The sequence below is a fragment of the Eulemur rufifrons genome, chromosome 16, assembly GCF_041146395.1.
Source record: "Eulemur rufifrons isolate Redbay chromosome 16, OSU_ERuf_1, whole genome shotgun sequence".
In the NCBI taxonomy this organism is placed as follows: Eukaryota; Metazoa; Chordata; class Mammalia; order Primates; family Lemuridae; genus Eulemur; species Eulemur rufifrons.
Window position 1 is genome coordinate 41530057 of NC_090998.1, and position 23779 is coordinate 41553835.

The 23779-nt window shown below is 49.8% G+C and overlaps 2 protein-coding genes and 1 pseudogene across 6 annotated transcripts; all 3 read left to right on the plus strand.

The window, feature by feature from the left end:
- IGFBP6 (insulin like growth factor binding protein 6) lies at positions 1–3821 on the plus strand. The gene is made up of 4 exons (XM_069490708.1): positions 1–585; positions 2520–2659; positions 2833–2952; positions 3512–3821. The coding sequence occupies exons 1-4, from the start codon at positions 249–251 to the stop codon at positions 3632–3634; spliced, it is 720 nt and encodes a 239-aa protein (XP_069346809.1). The 5' UTR covers positions 1–248; the 3' UTR covers positions 3635–3821.
- Positions 3822–4380: 559 nt separating this feature from the next.
- LOC138397102 (large ribosomal subunit protein eL42-like) lies at positions 4381–4700 on the plus strand (annotated as a pseudogene).
- A 520-nt stretch (positions 4701–5220) lies between these two features.
- SOAT2 (sterol O-acyltransferase 2) lies at positions 5221–17770 on the plus strand. 5 transcript variants are annotated; one of them, XM_069490838.1, is made up of 15 exons: positions 5224–5550; positions 6048–6103; positions 6609–6745; positions 7061–7120; positions 7417–7524; positions 8939–9218; positions 9660–9729; positions 13109–13193; positions 13578–13623; positions 13814–13943; positions 14872–14969; positions 15357–15455; positions 15972–16107; positions 16583–16728; positions 16932–17419. In XM_069490838.1, the coding sequence occupies exons 1-15, from the start codon at positions 5475–5477 to the stop codon at positions 16980–16982; spliced, it is 1578 nt and encodes a 525-aa protein (XP_069346939.1). In that variant the 5' UTR covers positions 5224–5474; the 3' UTR covers positions 16983–17419. The 5 variants fall into 5 exon arrangements, with proteins under 5 accessions (XP_069346940.1, XP_069346939.1, XP_069346943.1 ...); XM_069490842.1 differs by having other exon boundaries at positions 5362–5550; positions 16583–17769; XM_069490839.1 differs by lacking the exon at positions 6048–6103 and having other exon boundaries at positions 5221–5550; positions 16583–17770.
- Positions 17771–23779: the final 6009 nt, after the last annotated feature.

Consider the following 23779-nt stretch of genomic DNA (forward strand, 5'->3'; position numbering starts at 1 on the left):
TCAGAGCAATTTGAGAAGTAAACAGAAACTGGGAAGGGAGGGGAGAGAGAAGAGTGGGGAGGACCCAGGTGGGGGGGGCTCTCCAGTCCCACCCAGTTTAGGGAATGCCCCTGCCTTCTCCACCTCCCCCCCTTCACCTGGCTCTTAAAGGGCCGGGCCCCAGACCGGCGGCTACTTAAGGCAGAGGGGCGGCGGCGAGCGGCAGCTGCGCTACAACTGCTCGGGAGAAGCGGACGGGGCAAAAAATCATGACCATGACCCCCCACAGGCTGCTGCCGCCACTGCTGCTGCTCACTCTGCTGCTCGCTGCCAGCCCAGGAGGCGCTTTGGCGCGGTGCCCAGGCTGCGGGCAGGGGGTGCAGGCGGGCTGTCCAGGGGGCTGCGTGGAGGAGGAGGATGTGGGGTCGCCAGCGGAGGGCTGTGCAGAAGCTGAGGGCTGTGTCAGGAAAGAGGGGCAGCAGTGCGGGGTCTACACCCCTAACTGCGCCCCAGGACTGCAGTGCCAGCCGCCCAAGGACGACAAGGCGCCGTTGCGGGCGCTGCTGCTGGGCCGAGGCAGCTGCAGCCGGACCCGCGCGCCCGCGGGTGAGTCCGCGCCCCGCCCCTTCCCCACCCACGTGGGACTCGCATCTCCCGGGGCTGGGCGGCCTTGTGAGCCGCAGGGTCCTGACCTTGACGCTTCCTACTCCCCGACCTGGGGGGCACCTTGGAGGGTGGGGAGGGGCAAGCGCAGGAAGCAGCTAGGAGGGTGGGGTGTGGCTAGGGGACCTGGGTAGAGAGCTGGAGGTGTCTGAGCTCTCCGCCTTCTTTTTTGATACCGCTATTTATTTTCCCTAGAGGGAGCAGGCGGGGGAGGGGGAAATGGAGGGTTTTGGGGCAACCCACGTGCCCCTGCAGGTCCAGCTCCTTCAACCCTAGATGCTCAAGCTGGAGAAAGGACCCAAATGTTGTTCCCAGCTTCTGCTTGGAGAAGGAGGGAAGGGAACCCCAGACTTCCAAATTCTGCACAGGCTGAGAAACGTCTCCTTCTATCCTCTTAATACCAGTGTTCGAAGCACCTGAACAGAAGGGGTCTAGGATCAAAGATGCTCCAAATCCAGAGTTGTACTAGGCTTGACTAGGGACAGAGGGCAGGCACTGTGTGGGCCCAGGGGGAGGGAGAAAGAGGTGGGAAAAGAGGGAATCTGCCAAATCAGGGTTATGATTTAAACCTGCTCAGAATCCTTCACCCACCTACCCCACCCTACTCCAAGGAGGAGAATGCAAGCAGAGTCACTGGGTGGGTGGGACAGAAGTGAATCAGCACCCAAAAGATGGGGGGGCAGCAGGGAGATGAGGAGGGCAGAAAATGCAAACTGCTCCTACCCCAGACAAATCTGAGCTCCTAGTTTCTTCCAGGGCAAGGGATGGAAAATTAACTTGGTGTTTCTTTCAGTTCCAAATGCCTGAGTGCAGGCTTCTAAGGGTCCTTCCAGAAGAGGTGGTCTGGGTGGGAGAAGGCAGTGTGGATCATGGTCATGACTGGGTACTAAATGGAGGGAATGCGGGACAGGGTCTGAGGAGGGTGGGGTACCCTCAGGGAGAAGGATCACACCCAGGATTGCAGAGGAAATGGCTCTCCGTTGCAAGTAGCAGTTACTTGGGAGCTTGTCTTTGGGCAGGGAGGGAGAGAGGGGACCCCTTCAGGGGTTCCAATATCTAATTTTATAGCCGGCGCAAATTCCAAACAGTACATGCTCCCCTCCCTGCCTTTTCCTAGCCTTGACTCATTTCCTCACCCCTTCCCAGTCCTGAGCTCTCCCCAGGCCCCCCAGGAACTATCTCCAGAGCCAAGAGCAACCTGCCAGTTGGAAGCCCCTCATTCCCTGCACCTTTGCAATCTGCTCTCAGCCCATCCTGGTTAAGAGTTGAATCCGTATGCTCCTGGGACCACAGGGTTGACCTGGCCTGAGCCACAGGGGACCAGAGGGAGAGGTCCCCACTGCAGTGCCCCAAAAGTAACCACATCTCAGGCCTGGGAGAGGTGGGCTGAGTCACAGCAGGGTCACAGCCGGGACACACATTCCGCTTAGGTCCCTGTTGACCCCCTCCTACATCCGTTGTTCTACTGCCCCATCTCCCTGGCTTGGTGCACCCCCTTCTGGCCTCTGGTGGAACAGCCAGGTCTTCTCACTCGAAGCCCAAAGCCTCGCAATAACTAATAGTACTTTGAATTTGTTCTTGGCTTTTGCTTTCCAAAATGGTTCTCCGTTATAAGCCGTAAAATTACTCTGGGGACTATTGGGGAATACTGTCAGGAAAAGTCATATAACTATTTGTCAGAGAAAGAAACTAAGGCCAGCATAAGGTAACAGTGGCGCCAGGTTCTAACTTTCCGTACTTTTCTCCCCATCCATAAGGCCCCTTCTGTCTCCCACGTCAGTGGGTAGTGGTGGGAGGGCCCCTCTCCACGTGGCTCTGGTCATTGGCATCTGCCTCATTCCTGACCCCTTCTTCTCCCATTCTTCTGGGGGTTGTAGAGGAGAATCCCAAAGAGAGTAAGCCCCAAGCAGAGACTGCCCGCACACAGGACGTGACCCGCAGAGACCAACAGAGGAATCCAGGGACCTCTACCACTCCGGCCCGGCCCGGTTCTGGGAGTGTCCAAGACTCCGAGATGGTGCGTTTGGGACAGGAGGAGTGGGGAGCCCTGCAGGCTTCCATCTGAGATTTCTGCCTTGGGCTTGGAGAAGTCTCCGGTGCCGGCCCTGGAAGCCTGGCTGGTGGGGCCGATGGGCTGTTCAGGGGAACTGGGCTGGAGCAGTCCTGAGCTGCCTGCTCTCCCTCCCCCAGGGCCCATGCCGCAGACACCTGGAGTCAGTGCTGCAGCAACTGCAGACCGAGGTCTACCGAGGGGCTCACACCCTCTACGTGCCTAATTGTGACCATCGAGGCTTCTACCGGAAGCGGCAGGTGAGATTCTGCCTCTTCTGCCCTTGCTCCAGCATGAGGTTCCTATGGGGGTTGGGGGGCAGTTTACAAAGTTGCATAAATAAGACACTGTCCCTGTCTTTAAGGATCTTCCAACTTTAGGACCCACACAGACAAAGAATAACCAAGCATACATTGTAGTAGAGGACTTAAAGGACCTAAGGAATGGGCTAGCTGAGCGGCTGTCAGACTTGGGGCATCAGCATCACCTGGAGGGCTTATGGGCAGACGGCTTACTGGCCAAGTCCTACCTGCAGTTTCCCATTCAGTAGATCTAGGGTGGGGCCTGAGAATTTGCATTTCTAACAGGCTCCCTAGTGATGCTGGTGCTGTTGGTTTCGGAACAGCACTTGGAAAACTACTGTTCTGGGCTAGCAGAATGCACACAATTTATTGCTTGAAGAGGGGGAGCCAAGGAAAGGGAGCCCAGTGGACCTCACTGTCCTGAGAGAACTCCAAGATGCTTGTGCATCCTCAGCCCCAGGAGTCCCCGCCCTTCTGCTGGAAGCCTCCCCCCTGATCTGTGTGCCTCTCTCCCCAGTGCCGCTCCTCCCAGGGGCAGCGCCGAGGTCCCTGCTGGTGTGTGGATCGGATGGGCCAGCCCCTGGCAGGGTCTCCAGATGGCGAAGGAAGCTCCCCCTGCCCCACCGGGAGTAGCGGCTGAAGCTGGTGGGTGAGAGGGGCTGCAGGGCCACTAGGCCGTCATCTTGGGTTATTTGTTGAGTGATGACTAACGCAGGGGCTCTGAGCCCCACAATCCACCTTCAGGCCCTGACCCCTTGCCCCCTCACATCTAGTTGGAGAGATTGTTGATGTTGGCTTGGGGTGTTAATAAAGCTGTGTTGGGGGTCTCTGGCTTATGTCTCTGTGTCTACCTCTCACAGTTCAGGAGCCCCTGGCCCTCTCTCTGCTCCGACTGCAGCCCACCCGTAGCAGTCTCCCTTTCTTAGAAACTACCTTCATTCCTTCCTGCTGTACTTGGAACACAGGAGAAGCCACTGGCAGAGGCTTCGAGCCCTCAAGCCTCACCCAGCTACCCACTGGGAGTTGGGGGGTGGGAGGAATCACTGAGATCATGGCCTCAATCTGTTGTGACCTTGTTTCTAACACTGATCTTTGGACACAAGGGGGAGGGGAGGGATTAATAGTTAATTGCCAGCAGGAACCCAGCAAAGAGGAACTCTCAAAGCCCTTACTCTTCTGTTACTTCCTTACTAAAAAGGGAAGGAAATTGTTATTTATATGTGAGCTCATCCCATGGCCCTGAACCATGTGATTTTACCTAGACTACCTCTTCTTGTGCTTGCAATCACCTTGTGAGTTAGGGATTTTGCCCTATTTTTCACAGGAGGAAACTGTGTCTTAGAAAGTTTGGGTCGCTCTTTCTTTCGTTGCCAATAGTGCGCAAACATGGTGAACGTTCCTAAAACCCACCGGGCTTTCTGTAAGACATGTGGCCAGCACCAATCCCACAAAGCGACACAGTACAAGAAGGGCAAGGATTCTCTGTATGCCCAGGGAAAGCAGCATTATGATAGGAAGCAGAGTGGCTATGGTGGGCAACTAAGCCGATTTTCCGGAAAAAGGCTAAAACTACAAAGAAGATTGTGCTGAGCCTTGAGTGTGTGGAGGCCAACTGCAGATCTAAGAGAATGCTGGCTATCAAGAGATGCAAGCAGTTTGAACTGGGAGGAGATAAGAAGAGAAAGGGCCAAGTGATCCAGTTCTAAGCATCTTTTGTTTTATTATGAAGACAATAAAATCTTGAGGTTATGTTAAAAAAAAAAAAAAGTTTGGGTCACTTGCCTGAAATTACGCAGCCAGTAAATAATAGCGGGAGGTTTATTTCTGGTTCTTCTGTATGTTACAATACCTGGCAATCCTTAGGTGCTGAATAAGTGTTTGTTTACTCTCCTGTCTGCCTACATGCTAACCCAAGCAGTGTCCGGAAGAGGTGACTTTCAAGGGCCGTGGCACCCAGCATTTCCTGGAGGGGCCGCACCACCATGAGTATCAGGGGTGCCGACCCCATGAGAATGTTACCGCACGCATACAATCCCACTCCTGCGGTCTAAGGGAGCTGAATGCACTGATATGTGAAGATGTTCTGACTCCTCCCTGACCTCCGGCCTGCTGGGGAGAGATGGAAGGCTAGCCGTGCTGGTTAAGCCTCAGAGAGGCAAAGTTCCCCTCCCCATGCACAGTGGCCATTCCTGTGGGAGGGACAGCACACTTGGAGCCAGGAGTCTGGGCGGTGACTGGGGTGTTAAAGAGATGCAACTGTTCTGCAACAGACAGCAGAGCAGAGCCTATACCTGAGAAGCTGCCCTCCAGATCAGATAACCTATCAGGCTCCAGGAGGCCCTCTCCTCCTGAAAGGACTTTAGTCTTTGGAGCTGCCAGCTGAGCTGAGTGAGACAAGAGCTGAGCAGGGCAGGGCAGGCTGGGAGGGAAAGGAGGGAATACAGGTAAGGACTGCCTGCTGCCCACTCAAGACCCACATCATGGAGCCTAGGGGTGGCCATTTGCGGAGGAGAGATGGGCCGAAAGGGGAGCAGGAGGAGCAACACTCTGGAGAAGGTGAGCCACCCTCTGGGAGTGCAGAGGCTCAGGAGGGGTTGGGAAGAGATGCACTGTTGAGGGGAGGCTCCTGCTGTCTAATGTCAATCTTTCCAGCTGTCCTGGGAGGTCAAGGAAGGCAGACCCCGGCCGCTCCCCCAAGCCACCCAGCTGAGACATGGAGGAGAAGGGGCTATTGAGAGCTGTGCCCTTACCTTATCTTTCTGACCCTTTAACCCCAGAGGGTGAACGGAGCAGCTTCCTGTTCCCTGGGCATTTTCTAGTCTTGTCATCAGGCCCCCTGCTTGCTAATGGCCTCCTCACTACCTGCAAAAACAACTTCCCCTTCTAGTTGCTCACCCACGACACTAGATATTGGCGGGTTGGGGCAGGGGTAGGGGGAAGGCTGCTGAGCATTCAGAGAGCACGTCCTGGACAGAGGATGCCTCTGGGTCTGCACAAAGTGGCAGAACTCTAACTGGTCCCCTTTGAGTGTGCCCTTTGCTCCCTCCTCCTAGGAAATGCTGAGACGCACAGAGCCCCAGACTTGGAGCAATGGTCCCAACATATGGAGGTGAGGGACATCAGAGGTCAGAGGTTAAGATGGAGAGTTCCTGGGGTGGCGGGAGGCAGGGCTGAGGACTGGCTTGGTGATAAAGATGATTTGTCCTTGAGTTCAAAGTTCAGGTTAGAATTCAGGGTTAAGATGGGGGGTTTGAAGCACAGGTCCTCAGGCCAGGGACTGACAGTCAGCCAGTGAACAGTCTTTCTGTTAGTGGGGCTAGAGGTCAGGGGTAAGAGAGTGAGGATCAGATCAGAGGTGATGTGGATGGAATTCAGACCCAGGGAGCGCAAGCCTTGCTCGTGCTGCCATTCCTTGGTCCTCACTGCTGCCCTGGGAAGCCAGAAGATCGACTCCTGGGGAACCTGTGGGAAGGAACCATGGCTTGTTCATCTTTTTGTTCCTAGCACGTAACACTGTGCCTGGCACAGAGAGAAGCTCAGTAAATATTTGGTGAATTAAAGGATGGCTGACTGCATGGAGGGACAGTGGGCCCTGCCCTGGCTTTGTCCTGTAGGCTGTGAAGACACAGTTGCTGGAGCAAGCGCAAGGACAGCTGACGGTGCTGCTGGATCAGGTCATGTGGGAGGCCGTGCAATCCTATCCCCAACAAGGCAGGCCTCTGCCCTCCACTCCCCTAGATTCCTTGAGCAGGTGAGTCTGAGGGGCCAGGGGACCGGGGAACAGCTGCAGCCAGCTCCTCCATAGCAAGGATCGTGGACCATAGACATCATCTTATGCACCCTTTACGAGCCTTGGCATGACCCTGACTTCAGCCTTCCCTCTTCTCCCCTTGTCATCTTGTCTTCCCGACACAGGCCTCCACCTTCTGGACCTTGTTCTGCCCTGGCCCTGACCTTCCCCTACTACTGCCCTTGGTTCCCAAGTATTGACCTTCTGCATGGCCCCGCCCTCGGCCCACTGCCTTCTTCCTTCCTGGCCTGACTCTGAACAAATGTCTCAATTCAGGACCCGGGAGCCACCCCTGGGGAAACGGAAAGTTTTTGTCATCCGCAAGTCCCTGCTTGAGTAAGTCAGGGCATGGGAGGAAAAGAATAGGCTTCAGCTGAGGGGCCATGTCACCTCATTTCCCATCCCTAGGCTCCAGGTGGTTTGTGGGGAGGACTTGAAGAAGGTTTCTAAGGTTCCTTTTCCCCCATTTGCCCTGGGCATGGCTGTGGAAGAAAGACCACCAGGAGAAGTCCCAGCCTTTAGCTGGAAGATCCAGATCACTAGGCCCTGTGCCCTCATGTGCACAGACCCTGAGCCAGTCCCTGCAACTCTGGGGACTCTCCCACACTGACCTTCGGGCCCTGTCCCTCTAGTGAGCTGATGGAGGTGCAGCACTTCCGCACCATCTACCACATGTTCATCGCCGGCCTGTGTGTCTTCATCATCAGCACGCTGGCCATCGACTTCATTGATGAGGGCAGGTAGGCCCCCTCCCCCCTGGGGTAGGCACCCCGATCTGGCCAGACCCTCTGGGCCCCCAGTCCCCCACACTGCTTCCAACAACCTTCCCACCTAAAACACTCTCTAGGACCCCTTCCCTCTGCAGCCTTGGATGGCCCTTGGTCTGTCTCCTGGAACCAGCCACTCTGGAGACACCATGATCCCTCTCAAAAACTTCTCAGTGAGGACCTTGCCCTGGGGCAGATTACATGTGTGCATACACATGCGCATCCATGCACCTTCCTGTCCAAGTCAGTTCTATTCCACTCAAGTAACCGCCACTGAGCACCTACTGAGTACCAGCCCTGGGGGCCAGAGAAGCGAGCAGGGCAGACCCCATCCCTGTCTGTGAGGTACTTCCAATCTGTCCAGGAAGCCAGACATGCACACAAGTGCCTTGGTGGATCATTCTTCCCACAGAGCACCCCTGCAACTCTAAGGATGAGCTTCAGAGGGCGGTCTGCCCCTGGGGGTCTGCATTCTCGTGTCCCCTGACCTCACCCTAAGTCAGCCTTAGAAAGCAGCAAAAGGAAGAGGACCAAGGATCTGCAGGTTCAGCAATAGTACTTCCTTTTGGTAAAATTTTTATTGTCAATTATCCAAGTTTTATAAGGATAAAAATCTCAGTGAAAAGTTCAAATACACTTTTTATCATAAAATGACAGTCCTTCTTGCCCACGCCCTCAGTCCCAGACCTCTTCCCAGAGGTAACCATTTGTAACAGTTGTGAGTTTCCCTCCAGAGCATTTTTCATGCATTGACATCCATATGTATATAAGTACCAAAGAGATGTCTGTTGTGTGGGTTTTACATAAATAAAATACTGTACCTATTATTTTGCAATTTGTTTTTACTCCCTAATAATCTACCTTAGGAATCTTCCCATTTTAATGATGGCAGAGTATGGAGGTGCCAGATTTTGTTCATTTAGTCTTTTATTAATCAACATTTAGGTTGTTTCCAATTTTTCCCCTTCACAAACCATACACTCTTAACCTAGGCAAACAAAACTCTGAACAACTTGTATCCTCTTGGCTCAAGTCTACAATTATAGACACCCCAAAGGAACAAAACTAAGGAAAATCACAGTCTAGATACCTCATATCCTAGCACTTGTGGTATACAGAGTACTGAGCCCTCCTGCAACACCATGAAATTCACAGAGGCCTCTAAGGGTCATTTAGAATCAAACCTATTCCAGGACTAAGTCTCGGGCAGCACCCTGTTCCAGAAGCCCTGGGCCACAGAGGTGCCATCTTGAACACCTCCAGGGATGGGGAGCTCACAACCTGATCAAGATACCTCTGTTTATTTTCCAGTAGCTCTGATCGAGGAGTAAGGGGACAAGGACGGGCTACACTTTTGTCCACTTTGTCTCTCTTTCCCCACTCCAAGGCTGGTGCTGGAGTTTGACCTATTGATCTTCAGCTTCGGACAGCTGCCCCTGGCGCTGGTCACGTGGGTCCCCATGTTCCTGTCGACGCTGCTGGTGCCCTACCAGGCCCTGTGCCTGTGGGCGAGGCCGGGACCCAGGGGCGCCGCCCGGGCGTTGGGGGCGGGCCTGGGCTGCTCGCTGCTGGCCGCCCACGCAGCGGTGCTCTGCGTGCTGCCTGTCCACGTGGCGGTGGCGCACCAGCTCCCGCCCGCCTCGCGCTGCGTCCTGGTCTTTGAGCAGGTGAGGGGTGAAGCGCTGCTGGGGCAGGAGGGAACAGGCAGGCCATCCCTGCAGGGGCAGCTCTCAAAGAGCAGAAGGGCATTTGGTAGAGAGTTGGCAGGGGGAGCTAGTGACGAGGGGCAGAGTCCGTTGTGAGGGACCTGGGGGGAACCCGCAGCTCCTAAGGAACAGTAAACGAATGAGGCGCCAGTTCACCACTTCGCAAACATGGTCTGACGTCGCAGTCACGGTCGCACGGGCTAGGCCGGGTGAGGACTCCGCCTGGGCCTCTCCTGTCCCCCCAAGGTTACCCTTCCTGCCAGCAGCGCTCTGTGTTAGGCTATAAGGCGATCGGACCACACAGATTTTACACCCTGCCTGCCGGCTCTGTGGGGAATGAGAGCACAGAGCGGTTAAGTGATTTGCCCAAAGCCACTTGGCCTCCCTTCCACTCCGCCTCAGGTCAGGCTCCTGATGAAGAGCTACTCCTTCCTGAGAGAGGCTGTGCCTGGGACCCTTCGTGCCAGAGGAGGTGAGGCGGGCAGCTGGCCCTGTTGCGAGCTCAGTCCACTGGGCTGGTGGAATGAAGCCAGTAGTTGCAGGATCCTCATAAAAGTGCTGCCTTCCCCAATCCCATCTTGCCCCCAGGCCACAGCTCTGGCCTCCCACTGGGCTCTGTGGCCTTAGTCATTAGACATGGTCAGGTCCCATCTCTGAGAGATGGCCCTTCTGTTACCCAGGACTTCTGGCATTTTCCTATTTCCACGCCCAGCCTGAAAAATCCAGGATATGAGAACCTCATGCAGGCATACCTCAGAGATACTGTGGGTTTGGTTTTAGACCACCGCAATAAAGCAAATCATGAATTTCTGGGGTTCTCAGTGTATGTAAGAGTTATGTTTACACTATACTGTAGTCTATGAAGTGTGCAGTAGCATATGTCTAAAAACACAATGTACATACTTTAATTAAAAAATACTTTATTGTTAAAAATACTGATGATCGGCAGGGCGCAGTGGCTCACGCCTGTAATCCTAGCACTCTGGGAGGCCGAGGCGGGTGGATCGCTCGAGGTCAGGAGTTCGAGACCAGCCTGAGCAAGAGTGAGACCCCGTCTCTACTAAAAATAGAAAGAAATTATATGGACAACTAAAAATATATATAGAAAAAATTAGCCGGGCATGGTGGCTCATGCCTGTAGTCCCAGCTACTCGGGAGGCTGAGGCAGTAGGATCGCTTAAGCCGAGGAGTCTGAGGTTGCTGTGAGCTAGGCTGACGCCACGGCACTCACTCTAGGCTGGGCAACAAAGTGAGACTCTGTCTCAACAACAACAAAAAAAAAAGTGCTGATAATCATCTGAGTCTTCAGCGAGGGTCTAACCTTGATGTTGATGGCTGCTAACTGATCAGGGTGGCAGTTGTTGAGGTTTGGGGTGGCTGTAGTAGTTTCTTAAACTAAGACAACAATGAAGTTTGTCACATTGATTGACTTTTCCTTTCATGAAAGATTTTTCTGTAGCATGTGATGCTATGTGATAGCATTTTACCCACAGTAGAACTCTTTCAAAATTGGAGTCAGTCCTCTCAAACCCTGCCAGTGCTTTATCAACTAAGTTTATACAATATTCTAAATCCTTTGATATCATTTCAACAATGTTCACAGCATCTTCACAAGGAGTGGATTGCATCTCAAGAAACCACTTTCTTTGCTCATTCATAAGAAGCAATTCCTCATCCATTAAAGTTTTATCATGAGATTGTAGCAATTCAGTCACTTATTCAGGCTCCACTTCTAATTTCAGTTCTCTTGCTATTAATATTTCTACCACATCTGCAGTTATTTTCTCCACTGAAGTCTTCAGCCCCTCAAAGTCATCCCTGATGGTTGGAATCAACTTGTTCCAAACTCCTGTCACTGTTGATATTTTGACTTTCTCCCATGAATCATGAATGTTCTTAATGGAATCTAGAATGATGAATTCCTTCCAGAAGGTTTTCAATTGACTTTGCCTAGATCCATCAGAGGAATCACTATCTATGGCAGCTATAACCTTACAGAATGTCTTTCTTAAATAATAAGATTTGAAAGCTGAAATTACTCTTTGATCCATGGGCTGCAGAATGGATGTTGTCTTAGCAGGCATGAAAACAACATTCATCTCCTTGTACATCCCCATCAGAGCTCTTGGGTGGCCAGGTGCATTGTCAATGAGTAGTAATATTTTGAAAGGAATCTTTTTTCTGAGCAGTAAATCTCAACAGTGGGCTTAAAGTATTCAATAAACTATACTGTAAACAGATGTGCTGTCATCAGACTCTGTTCCATTTGTAAAGCACAGGTAAAATAGCATGATTCTTAAGGGCTCTAGGATTTTTTGAATGAAAAATGAGCATTGGCTCCAATTTAAAGTCATCAGCTGCATTAGTCCCTAGCAAGAGAGTCAATCTATCCTTTGACGCTTCGAAGCCAGGCATTGACTTCTCCTTAGCTATGAAATTGCTAAATGGCATCTTCTTCCAATAGAAGGCTGTTTTGTCTATATTGAAAATCTATTGTTTAGTATAGCCACCTTCGTCTATTATCTTAGCTAGATCTTCTGGATAACTTGTGGCAGCCTCTAGACTAGAACTTGCTGCTGCACCTTGTACTTTTATGTTATGGAGATGGCTTTTCTTTAAACGTCATGAACCAACCTCTGCTAGCCTCAAACTTTTCGCCTGCAGCTTCCTCACCTCTCTCAGCCTTCGTAGAATGGAAGAGAGTTAGGGCCTTGCTCTGGATTAGGCTTTGGCTTAAGGGAATGTTGTAGCTGGTTTGATCTTCTATCCACACCACTCAAACTTTCTCAATATCAGCAGTTAGGGTGTTTTGCTTTTTTATCATTCATGTGTTCACTGGAGTAGCACTTTTAATTTCTTCCAAGAACTTTTCCTTTGCATTCACAACTTGGCTAACTGGTGCAAGAGGCTTAGCTTTCAGCCTATCTTGGCTTTTTATTTTATTTCTTTTTTTCTTATTTTTCTTTTTTTGTCAGCACAGAGAATTGAGTTCAATTTTTTCCCCTATCTTGGCTTTTGACATGCCTTCCTCACTAAACTTAATCATTTCTAACTTTTGATTTACAGTGAGAGATATTTGACTATCCCTTTTAGTTGAACACTTAGATGCCATCATAAGGGTATTAATTGGCCTGATTTTAATATTATTGTGTCTCTGGGAATAAGGAGGCCCAAGGAGAGGAGAGAGATGGGAGAAGTGTCGGTCAGTGGAGCAGTCAGAACACACACATTTACTGATTAAGTTTACAGTCTTCTATGGATGTGATTCAAGGCATCCTAAAACAATTACAACAGTAACACTAAAGATCACAGATCACCATAACAGATATAATAATGATGAAAAAGTTTGAAATATTGTGAGAATGCTAAAATGTGACACAGAGACACAAAGTGAGCACATGCTGTTGGAAAAATGGCACTGATAGACTTGCTTGATGCCGAGTTGCCAGACCTTCGGTATGTTAAAAAATGCAATATCTGTGAAGCACAGTAAAGCAAGGTGCAATAAAACAAGGTATGCCTGTATCAGGAAGTCAGGATAGAAGGGCAGGAGACTGGGTTGTGGAACTTGTGGGCGCCAAGTGAGGCTCTGGCCACAGCAGGTCCTGCACTGGAAAATGGGGTGCCTAAAATGGAAGCAAAGAGGGGGCATTAAAGAGCACGCTCATTGCGTGCCCACTTGCCTCCCCCAGCCGGCATCTAGATCCTACATCCAGCTCCTCCTCCGCCCCCCCCCCCCCCCCCCGCCTCTGTCCTATCTGTCTCTCCGCTCACCAATCCCACCCCCTTCCCCAGCAGCCTACCCACCTCCGCCCTCCCACTCCCTAATCCACCTGCTTATTCTTCCTCAGGTAAGGGGGCCCAGGTCCCCAGTTTCTCTAGCTACCTCTACTTCCTGTTCTGCCCCACACTCATCTACAGGGAGACTTACCCCAGGTAAGACCCTGCATCTCTGCCCCCGGTGCCCCGGCCCCAGGACCTGGCAGGTGGACTACTCCTTCTCATTGCACAGCCCGTTATGACTGAGGGTGACCAACTATCCTGGTTTACCCAAGACTGTCCGATTTTAGTACTGAAAATCCTACACATCCCAGGAATACTCTTCGTGGTTGGTCACCTGAGTTGACACCCAAGCTAAAAATCCATTTGTCATCTCTGGTATGGAAAATTCAAAGTGTCCTAGACCCCACACACCCAGATAGTCCTCCCAGGCCTGCGGGATTGAGGGGGCTGTGGAGAGAGGCCCCAGAACCCGTGCCCGGCCTGAGCAGGGAACAGCATAAAAGGGTGAGAAACATATTATCCCCATTGCTGTTGCAGGACACCCAACGTCAGGTGGAATTATGTGGCCAAGAACTTCGCCCAGGTCAGCAGATGGGGCAGAAGGGTGGACCACCTGTGACTCACGGTGGCTGAGGAGACATTGCTGGGAGTGAGGTGGGGGAGGCCTGGGGAGGAGGCGGCAGGGTGGTGCTAAGGGAAGACGAGGTAGCTGCTGAGCCAGAGGTCCGATCCCATGGGCAGCTCCCAGAGGTGTGCGCCCCATCCCTCCCCAGGCCCTGGGCTGTGTGCTCTACGCCTGCTTCATCCTGGGTCGCCTCTGCGTTCCTGTCTTTGCCAACATGAGCCGAAAGCCCTTCAGCACCCGTGCCCTGGTGCTCTCTATCCTGCATGCCACATTGCCAGGTGTGCCCACCCAGATGGGGCTAGGGAACGCCTCGCTCTTCACCTTCCGTCAGTTTCAACACCTTCCCCCTCTGAAGCTCGCCTCGTATCTGTCCCCTCCTGTCAGTGCTCATTGCTGCAATTTCAGTTCAGATTACTAGCCAACGCCCCCTCCATATCAGCCTCTTAAGCTATCTCCCTGGCACCCAAATCTTTCCTCTCCCATCTAGCCCTGACACTGCCACCCAGGCAAACTTTCCTGTGACCAATGAATCATTCCCTACCCTGCTTCAAAACCTCCAGTGATTACCCATTGTGGGCACTTGTAGATAAGATTTAACTTTGGTCTGGCATTCAAGGGCTCTTCCCATGCAGCCCCAGCCTGTCTTCTCATCCCACCACAAGCCCTGAAAGACATGCACTTCCGTGCCTCTGGGCCTTTGCTCATACTGGCCCCTCAGCTTAGAATGCCCTTTCCCCATTTTCCAGCCATGGAATCTAGTTCCTGGGAGGCCCATGGCTGAGATGTCCCCTCCTCTGAGAAGCCTGCCTTTTCTAGCCATCAATTACCATGACCCACCCCTTGCCCTGCACATTGATGGCCTCCATGCTTAGCTCCCATTACATTTGACCTTGCTACGTGGTTGGACATGCCTCTCTGTGTCTGTCTCTGTATGTGTCTCTCTCCAAACACTATGAACTCCCGGTGGCTAGGGGCTGTGAGATCCATCTTTGCATTCCCAACATCTGGCACCGAGTAGATGCCAAGTAAATGCACACGAGCAAATGGATGAATTAATGAATGCATGAATTTGTGAGTGACTAATAAATGATTAGTAAGAGTTGGGGCCCTGGTTGCTGGGCAGGGGCTCCTCAGAGCCCAGATCAGGGCTGCCTGGGGGTCCAGGTAGGGCTGTCTGACCTGCAGCCCCTTGTCCCCACACACCAGGCATCTTCATGCTGCTACTCATCTTCTTTGCCTTCCTCCATTGCTGGCTCAACGCCTTTGCGGAGATGCTACGATTTGGAGACCGAATGTTCTACCAGGTGAGGGCCTGAACCTGGGCCAGTTGGAAGCTGGAGGCAGGGAGGGTTAAGGAAGGATCTGGGGAAGATGGTGGCTGCGTTGGGTGTTCCTTCAGCTGTGCTGCCGAGCTCCCACAGTGAGAAATGCGGTCCTCTAGGTGTGGTTATAGCGCTGCCCCTCCATCTCCCAGCCAGCCAGGGCTAACTGCTTTTGTGTGCATGGTACTATAGAATCTTCTCCTGAGATGGGGAGCAGGAGGGAGGACAGGGGCTGGGAGAGTGCCTGCTGTCTGTATTCTGCCCTTCTGGAACACTGGGACCGGGTGCCCACAGAGGGAGCAGCAGAGAGCAGCTGGAGCCTGGGGTACTCACCTGCTTTCCCCGACCCTGACCCCACTCCCTCCCCAGGACTGGTGGAACTCAACGTCCTTCTCCAACTACTACCGCACTTGGAACGTGGTGGTCCATGACTGGCTGTACAGCTACGTGTATCAGGATGGGCTGTGGGTATGGGCTCTGCAGACCCTTCAGGTCCCAGAGTTAACAGAGGCCCACCCAGCCATCCTCTCCTTCCCTCCCTCTGTACCACCCACCTTTCCAGACCTAAGGGTCCTTTAGATTTCATCTGTCCTCATTCTACCCAACCCAATGGGTGGGAAGTCCTTCTTACAATCTAACTTTCTTCCTTCTTTATCCTTAATTCCACCCCCTTCGCAAGGCATTTCTTCCCTCCTTAGCCTTCTGAGGAACATGCATATAGCAATTTTCGGTTACCAAGGTCTTTCACATACATTAATCAGCACATTAACCGTGAGAAGTAAGTATTATTACCTTCTTATTTTAAAACTGCAGCTACGGCCCAATGGGCCAATAAAATGCACTTAGATAAGACCAGTGTCAGCTCTTCTGACCCAGATCCCATATTCTTTCCATTGCACCACACTCCCTCCTGGCTTCCTTAAAGAGTGGGCTCTTCGTGGAGCTCAGGAAGACTCACTTCCCACTCCTCCCTCGCCCTGCCAGCTCCTTGGCGGCCGGGCCCGAGGCGCAGCCATGCTGGGCGTGTTCCTGGTCTCTGCAGTGGTCCATGAGTACATCTTCTGCTTCGTCCTGGGGTTCTTCTACCCAGTCATGCTAATGCTCTTCCTCGTCTTTGGAGGTGAGCTTGCCTCTATGCCACTGGAGGGGAGCCATCCAGAGGGAGGAGGCCTGGGTCCTGCTCCTGGAGATCCCAGACTAATGGCGGGGAGGCCACACACCTAGGACCCAGAGGAAGCTGCTGGGCTGAAGAGGTGGGGTGGGGAGGGAGGCAGCAAGTGGGTATCCCAGGGGCTGTGGGAGGAGGTTTCTGGTTGAAGAGCATTTGACCAGGGCACAATGGAGGAAGACAGAGGGGAGAAAGCAGATAAGGTTGGGAGGTTCGGTAGGAGATCAGGATATTGAAGTGTGAACTGAGGAATCCTGGTTTTACATGAGCTACTGGACCTTCATGGGTTTCCGCAGCTGGGTTCAAGATCTTCCCCAGTGGAGCCTTCCTGTTCCATCTTTTCCCAGTACCCTGGGATGAGAGGGAAGCCAGGGAGACAAGGCACGAGTATCTGCAGCTGGGGTGACAACTTTTCCTCCTGTGCCAGGGCTGCTGAACTTCACAATGCACGACCAGCACACGGGCCCAGCGTGGAACGTGCTGATGTGGACCTTCCTCTTTCTGGGCCAGGGCATCCAGGTCAGCCTGTACTGCCAGGAGTGGTATGCACAGCGACACTGCCCCTTGCCCCAGGTAAGGCACTACAACTCTTGCCCAGCTCCCCATCCAACAGGACACATCCCCTTCCAAAAAGCCAGCACCTTTTTGTTCCCCAATTCAGCAGCCATGGTCAGGCGCCAGGGCCTGGCTTGGGGGTGATGGGCTCCCATGTTTTGGATGCACAGGGTGGGTCACCAAGAGTGACCTCATTCATAATTCACCCTTCTCTGGCTTAGACAACCTTCTGGGGGCTGGTGACACCTCGCTCTTGGTCCTGCCGTCCCTAGAGGTCAGGGCACCCTCACTGCACAGATGACACCATCAAATTCTTCTCCGCCTGCAAAGCCTGGACCAGGGCTCCTCTCTGCGTTTCCAAACATGGTTCTCAGTCGACGGGGCCTGCATGCCGGACCTGGCCAGGGAATTGCAGGGACTGAGGTCAGTGGACCTGTAGGTAGCTGAGCACAGACTCAGCATGGGGGTGACTTAGCCCCATCCCCATGGATTGGGCACACGATCCCCTCCCACCCCACGACTGTCCAGACTTGGGGAGACTTGAGGGACCTTACAGATTTGGTGAATGTGGGGGGACTCAGGAGAACTGGGGCCACCAAGGTTGAGAAGGGTTTTGTTCTTGACTTTGTGCTCCTTCCCATACAACAATAAACTCTTTGTCTCCCTTTTTTCATTCGTTCATTCATTCATTCATTTGCTGAAGGCCCACTTTTTGACAGGTATTATTGGGGGAGGGGTGAGAATTTGGGGTGACATCCTTCCTTACCTTCTCTACGCCACAACCCTCTCCCTGGAACCCAACTTCTACCCCTCTCCCACCTCTATTCTTTCTCCAGCTCACATTTCCATGCCCTTTTAATCCTGCTCTGGCAACCTCCGGCGCGTTTTGAGAGGACACATAGCAGGCCCCGTTTCCTTTAGCAAACCCAGGAGAGAAACCTGAGCCATATCTTTTTGTTTTGTGAACCTCAGTTTCCACATCTATAAAAGGGATATTGGCTGGACGAAGTGGCTCACACCTATAATCCCAATGCTTTGGGAGGCTGAGGCAAGAGGATCCCTTGAGCCCAGGAGTCTGAGGTTGCGGTGAGCTATGATCACATCACTGCACTAGTCCAGGCCCCAGAGTGAGATTCTGCTTCAAAAAAAAAAAAAGAAAAGAAATTAGGAGTGTCCCAACTGTAGGAACACAGGAAACTATATTAGGTAGGGTACAGAAGTTCAAAATATTTATATTCAGAACTGTTCCAGAAACTAGATGGTGTGTCTCTCTTATCTACACAGATTCCCTAGCTGGTTCTAGGGAGACATCTGGGTAAGGAAAAGGAAAAACATTAGCCCCTCGGGGAATGAGGACAGAAAAACCAGGGTCTCTGAAAGAGGTGGAACACATCTTTTTTTTTTTTTTTTTTACATTTTAACAGTATATATAAGACATCTTTACATGTTAATAAACACAGATCTAGTTTGTCATTTTTAATGATGGCATGGCATTACATTGCATGTATATACTATAACTAATTATGTATATTTCAGTTGTTTCCAATATTTTCCTTTTTTTTTTTTTTTTTTTTTGAGGCAAGATCTCTCTCTGTTGCCTGGGCTAGCATGCAGTGGTTTGATCATAGCTCATTGCAATCTTAAACCCCTCTGCTCAAGCAATTCTCCTGCCCCAGCTCCCTGAGTAGCTGGGACTACAGTTTTGTACCACCAAGCCCGGCTAATTTTTCTATTTTTTGTAGAGATGGCATCTTGCTATGTTGCTCACGCTGCTCTTGAATTCCCGGTTTCAAGTGATCCTCCTGCTTCAGCTTCCCAAAGTGCTAGAATTACAGATGTGAGCCACCAAGCCCAGCCTCAATATTTTGCTCTTATAAACAATTCAGAGCACCCTCACTGCCTAGATGAACATCTTTGTGTAAATATATATACATCTTTGTGCTCGTTCCTCAGGGAATTTCCTAGATGCAGAATTACTGGAATGTTAGGTAGGTTTACTTCAAATGTACACACTGCTAAACCTCTCTAGAAAGCTTATATGAATTTACAATACATAGTGTCGCCCATCTCCCCACCCTCTTGCTGATATTGGGTTTTGTCAACTTTTAAATTTTTGCCAATCTGATAAGCAGAAAATTATATCTATTGTTTTTATTTTTGCATTATGATCATTCGTTTAAAAAATTAAGTATATTTTCCTGGGTACCAACCATTTTTATTTTATTTTTATTTTGTTTATTTGTATGTTTATTTTGACTGGCTAATCAAACTTTTTTAAAATTTTATTTTATTATTTAATTAAGCTTTTTATTTTGAGATAGTTACAGATTCATATGCAGTTGTACGAAATAATAGAGATATTCTACGGCCCTTTATCTAGTTCTCCCAATGATAACATCTTACAAAACTATACACAGTTGTGTACAATGTCACAACCAGGATATTGACAATATAATCAATACACAGAACATTTTCATCATCACAGGCTCTTTAATGTTGCCTTTTTTTTTTTTTTTTTTGAGACAGGGTCTTGCTCTGTTGCCTGGGTTAGAGTGCCGTGGCTTTGTCATAGCTCACTGTAACCTCAAACTCCTGGGCTCAAGCAATTCTCCTGCCTCAACCTCCCAAGTAGCTGGGACAATAGGCACACACCATCACATGCAGCTAATTTTTCTATTTTTTGTAGAGATGGTGTCTCACTCTGTTGCCTGGGCTAGAGTGCCGTGGTGTCAGCCTAGCTCACAGCAACCTCAAACTCCTGGGCTCAAGCAATCCTCCTGCCTCAGCCTCCTGAGTAGCTGGGACTACAGGCATGCACCACCATGCCTGGCTCATTTTTTCTATGTTTATTTTTTGTAGAGACGGGGTCTTGCTCTTGCTCAGGCTAGCCTCGAACTCCTGAGCTCAACCGATGCACCTGCCTTGGCCTCCCAGAGTGCTAAGATTACAGGTGTAAGCCACCGCAACCGGCCCAGATCTTAACTTTTTCATTCAACTGATTTTGTATATACCCATGTAATCATCACCCAAAATATGTAGAACATTACCATGCCCCCAAAAAGTTCCCTCATGCCCCTTTCTTGTCAACTATCCAATAAGAGGCAAGGACTTACTTATTTCTACCCTCAGATATTAGCTTTACCTGTTTTACAACTTCATAGAAATCCAGTGTGTACTCTTTTATCAATGGCTTTCACTCAGTTTAACATCTTTCACTCAATATAACATTTTTAAGATTAATCTATGTTTTGCATATATCGTTTGTACCTTCTTATTGCTCAGTAGTATTCCATTTATGAATATATCACAATTTGTTTATTCACTTGATGGACATTTGGGGTGTTTCTAGTTTGAGGTTATTATTAATAAGGCTGCTATGAAGATTCAAGTGTGCACTTGAAAAGAATATGTACTCTATTGTTGGGTAGAGTGTTCTTAAATATCAATTAGGTCATGTTGTTTGGTAGTATTGTTCAATCTTTTATGTCCTTTGTGATTTTCTTTCTACTTGTTGTATCAGTTATTGAGAGAGAGGCGATGAAATAATTGTGGATTTCTCCATTTAGCTTTTGTTTTACATATTTTTGAAGCTCTGTTTTTAAGAGCATAAATATTTAGGATTGTTACGTCCTCTTGATGAATTGACCTCTTATTATTATGAAATAACCAGCTTCATCCCTCATAAAATACTTTGCTGTGTCTGACATTAATATAGCTACTCCACCTTTCTCTTGATTAATGTTAACATGCTATATCTTTTTCCATCATTTTATTTTTAAACTATTTGTGTTTTTATATTTAAAATGCATTTCTTATAAGCAGAATATAATTGGATCTTGCTTTTTTTTATCCCATCTGATAATATCTGCCTTTTAATTGTGGTGTTTAGACCATTAACATTTAACATGAATATTGATATGGTTTAAATCTACCATCTTTCTATTGTTTTCTATTTGTTCCATTGATTCTTTTTATTCCCCCTCTTTTTATGCCTTCTTTTGAATAATTATGAGTCCACAAGTGGAATGAATGATACATTTTATTTCTTATATCTTATTGTATGTCCTTTATTCATTTCATGTTTTTGATATTTTGATCATGTTGCTGTTCATTCCATTTCACCTACTCCATTGTTACTTTGGCAATTCTACCATACTTTTCCATTACCTTGATAGCTACTTTTCCTTCCCAGCAATAATTAATAAAACACATATTTCTTTATCATTATTTGAAAATATACCAATTATTTCTTCCATTAAGATATTTCATGTCCTGCTGCTTCTACCAATAAGACAGACCTTTAGAATACTTTTGCTTACTTCTTTCCCTCTGCTTCCAACTCCTAGGTTTTGCTGAGACAGGATAGTACTTATGGCCCTAGATATAATTAGGTATCTATCAATCTCTATGAACATTTAACTATGTAATATTTTGCCAGGTTTTTTGCTCACTACCTGTTCTTTCTCCTCTTCACCTTCCTCTATCTTGATTTGTCTGTTCTGTAATCAAATCTTTCTTGAATATTTCCCTCAGGTGAGGTATGAGATCGATATATTCCGTGAATCCTTCGGATCTCCAAATATCTTTCTTTTGCCCTGACAGGTGAAGGTTTTTCCAGCTGGGGATAAGATTCCTGGGTAGCCATCTTTTTCTCTTAGTTTTCCCACTTTTGGCTTCCAGTGTTGCAGACAAAAAGTCCCACGCCAATCTGATTCATTTCCTTTTGTATTAATAGGTTACTTGCTCTTTCTGCCTAGAGACTTGAAAATGTTTTTCTTTAACCTCAGAATTTAGGAATTTCATGTCTTTCCTTGTATCTTCCTGTTCTCTTTCAGTCTGCAAGCTCAGATCTTTCTTCAGGTCAGCAAAGTATTCTTCTATTCTTTAATTATTTCCCCTCCTCCATCTATTCCTTTCCCCCTTCTGGAACTAGTATATTTGAATGTTAGGACTACTGGATCTATTCTCCAAGTCTCATATTTTCCTCATTATTTCCATCTCTTCATAGTATTTGCTCTGTGCTTTTTGAAATATTGTTTCCACTTGTTCTTCCAAGCCACTAATTTGAGTCTCAGCTGTGACCATTCTCTCTTTCAATACATGCACTGATTTTTTTTTTTTTTTTTGAGACAGAGTCTCACTCTGTTGCCCAGGCTAGAGTGCCCTGCATCAGCCTAGCTCACAGCAACCTCAAACTCCTTGGCTCAAGCAATCCTTCTTCCTCAGCCTCCTGAGTAGTTAGGACTACAGGCATGCACCACCCCGGCTAATTTTTTAGTTGTCCAGCTAATTTCTTTCTATTTTTAGTAGAGACAGGGTCTCACTCTTGCTCAGGCTGGTCTCAAACTCCTGAGCTCAAACGAGCTCAGGCCTCAGCCTCCCAGAGTGCTAGGATTACAGGCGTGAGCCACCGCCCCCGGCCCCCATACACTGATTTTTAGTTGTTATTGTTGTTTAAAATAATGTTTTTTAGTTCCAGAAAAATTTGGGGTTGTTTTTTTTTTTCTTTTTGGCACACTACTTGACTCTCTTTAAGTGCTAATAGTTTCTTAAGTTGTCATGAACCTCTTCCAGTGGTTACTGTGCTTTCTAGTGGCCAGGGAAACCAGCTATAATAACCTCATCCCTGCAAGGCCAAAGCTCTGTGAGTCACACTCTTCTGCTTTTCCCATGGTCCTGGTCTCTGCTCAAGGGCTCTCCAAAGCTGGTCTGCACAGTACAAGAGTGAGGAAGCTCCTCACCAGGGCTACACAAGAGGTCTTCCCCCCCTTAACCTTAAGTTCAAGCCTTCACATGGCACCCTGCCCGCTGACCCTGGCAGCAACATGGCTAAGTAGAGATAGGTGTTTGGAGATGGGAGTGGAAAAGAGGAGTGGAAATTTCCTTAGAACAGAAGTTCTCAATCTCAAACAGTAGTTCTCTCTAACGTGCGTTAGAACCACCTGCAGGGTTTGTTAATACAGATTCTTTACGTCTAAAGTCTGAGAATTTGCATTTCTAACAAGTTTCCAGGGCAAGCCCATGTTGCTGATCTAGGAACCACACTTTGAGAACCACTGCTTTAGCATACACCAAACCAAGTCTTCCTTCTTTTCTACCCTCTTCGTCTTCAAAATTATACTTCTTTTTTTTTGAGATGGGGTCTTGATATGTTGCCCAGGTGGGTCTCCAACTCCTGGGCTCAAGCTATCCTCCCACCTCAGACTCCCAGGAGCTGAGATAACAGGTACACAAGCCACCACGCCCAGCTATGCCTTTTTTTTTCCCCCCAATGGTTAGGAAATTAACCCAATGTTAGGTACGTATTGTCTCCTGGTTTATGTTTGGCTCTCCAACTGGTTCCTAGTACTGGCTCTTTTGCACGTGCAGGCTCCACCCAGGGCCCCTCCTCCACTGAGGCCCTCACCTATGCTTAACTTACAGGCCCCGGCCCTCAGTCTGAAGAATGGGGGCCGGCAAAGGGCCAAAGGCTCTCAGGGAAGGCCCCCAGTTAGGCCCAGTTGGCGTACAGGTGAGTCAGACCAGAAAGTGCCACCTTTGCGCGGCCTCAGGACCCCTTCCCCCCTTTAGGCGCCCTTGTGTTATTGCCCTTGTGCCCACAAAACGGCTGCCACTGTCCCGGCCTCAGTCCAGGACCCTCCGGGATCGGTGGGGCAGGTGGCAGCTCTCACTCCTGCGGAGTGACATGGGGCACCTGCAGTGGGGGTGGGCGTGCTAGGATGGCGTGTGTGGGTCTGGGGCCACCCTCCCGACTCTCCTTCCTGGCTGGGAACCCCCTTCCCGTCTGGGGTCTGTGAGCCTTGCCGTTTCTGCTTGCCCCATCTGTGTCCCGCAGACTGCGCCCACCTACTCGCTCCAACCGCCTCCCCTTAACCCCTTTGATTTTGTCCAGTGTTTTCTCTAAATCGCCGTGCGCGACCCCCATGTACCACCCACTCCACTGGTCGTGGCCCCCTCCGGAAGCCGTGCTGCTCAGGTGGTCTGTGACCTCCGTCCCACCCCCACGCCCCACTGTTTGGCGCCCTCGGGTGCTCCAGTCTTTGGAGCCCCGCTTGCACAGCAAGCACTG

Excerpts from the sequence above, each read along its gene's own strand:
- SOAT2 (XM_069490842.1), top strand. The coding sequence starts at position 5,475 with ATGGAGCCTAGGGGTGGCCATTTGCGGAGGAGAGATGGGCCGAAAGGG. Across the intron at positions 5,551-6,047 it reads GGAGCAACACTCTGGAGAAG|GAAATGCTGAGACGCACAGA; the intron begins GTGAGCCACCCT and ends CCCTCCTCCTAG. Across the intron at positions 6,104-6,608 it reads AATGGTCCCAACATATGGAG|GCTGTGAAGACACAGTTGCT; the intron begins GTGAGGGACATC and ends TTTGTCCTGTAG.
- IGFBP6 (XM_069490708.1), top strand. The coding sequence starts at position 249 with ATGACCATGACCCCCCACAGGCTGCTGCCGCCACTGCTGCTGCTCACT. Across the intron at positions 2,660-2,832 it reads GTGTCCAAGACTCCGAGATG|GGCCCATGCCGCAGACACCT; the intron begins GTGCGTTTGGGA and ends TCCCTCCCCCAG. Across the intron at positions 2,953-3,511 it reads GCTTCTACCGGAAGCGGCAG|TGCCGCTCCTCCCAGGGGCA; the intron begins GTGAGATTCTGC and ends CTCTCTCCCCAG.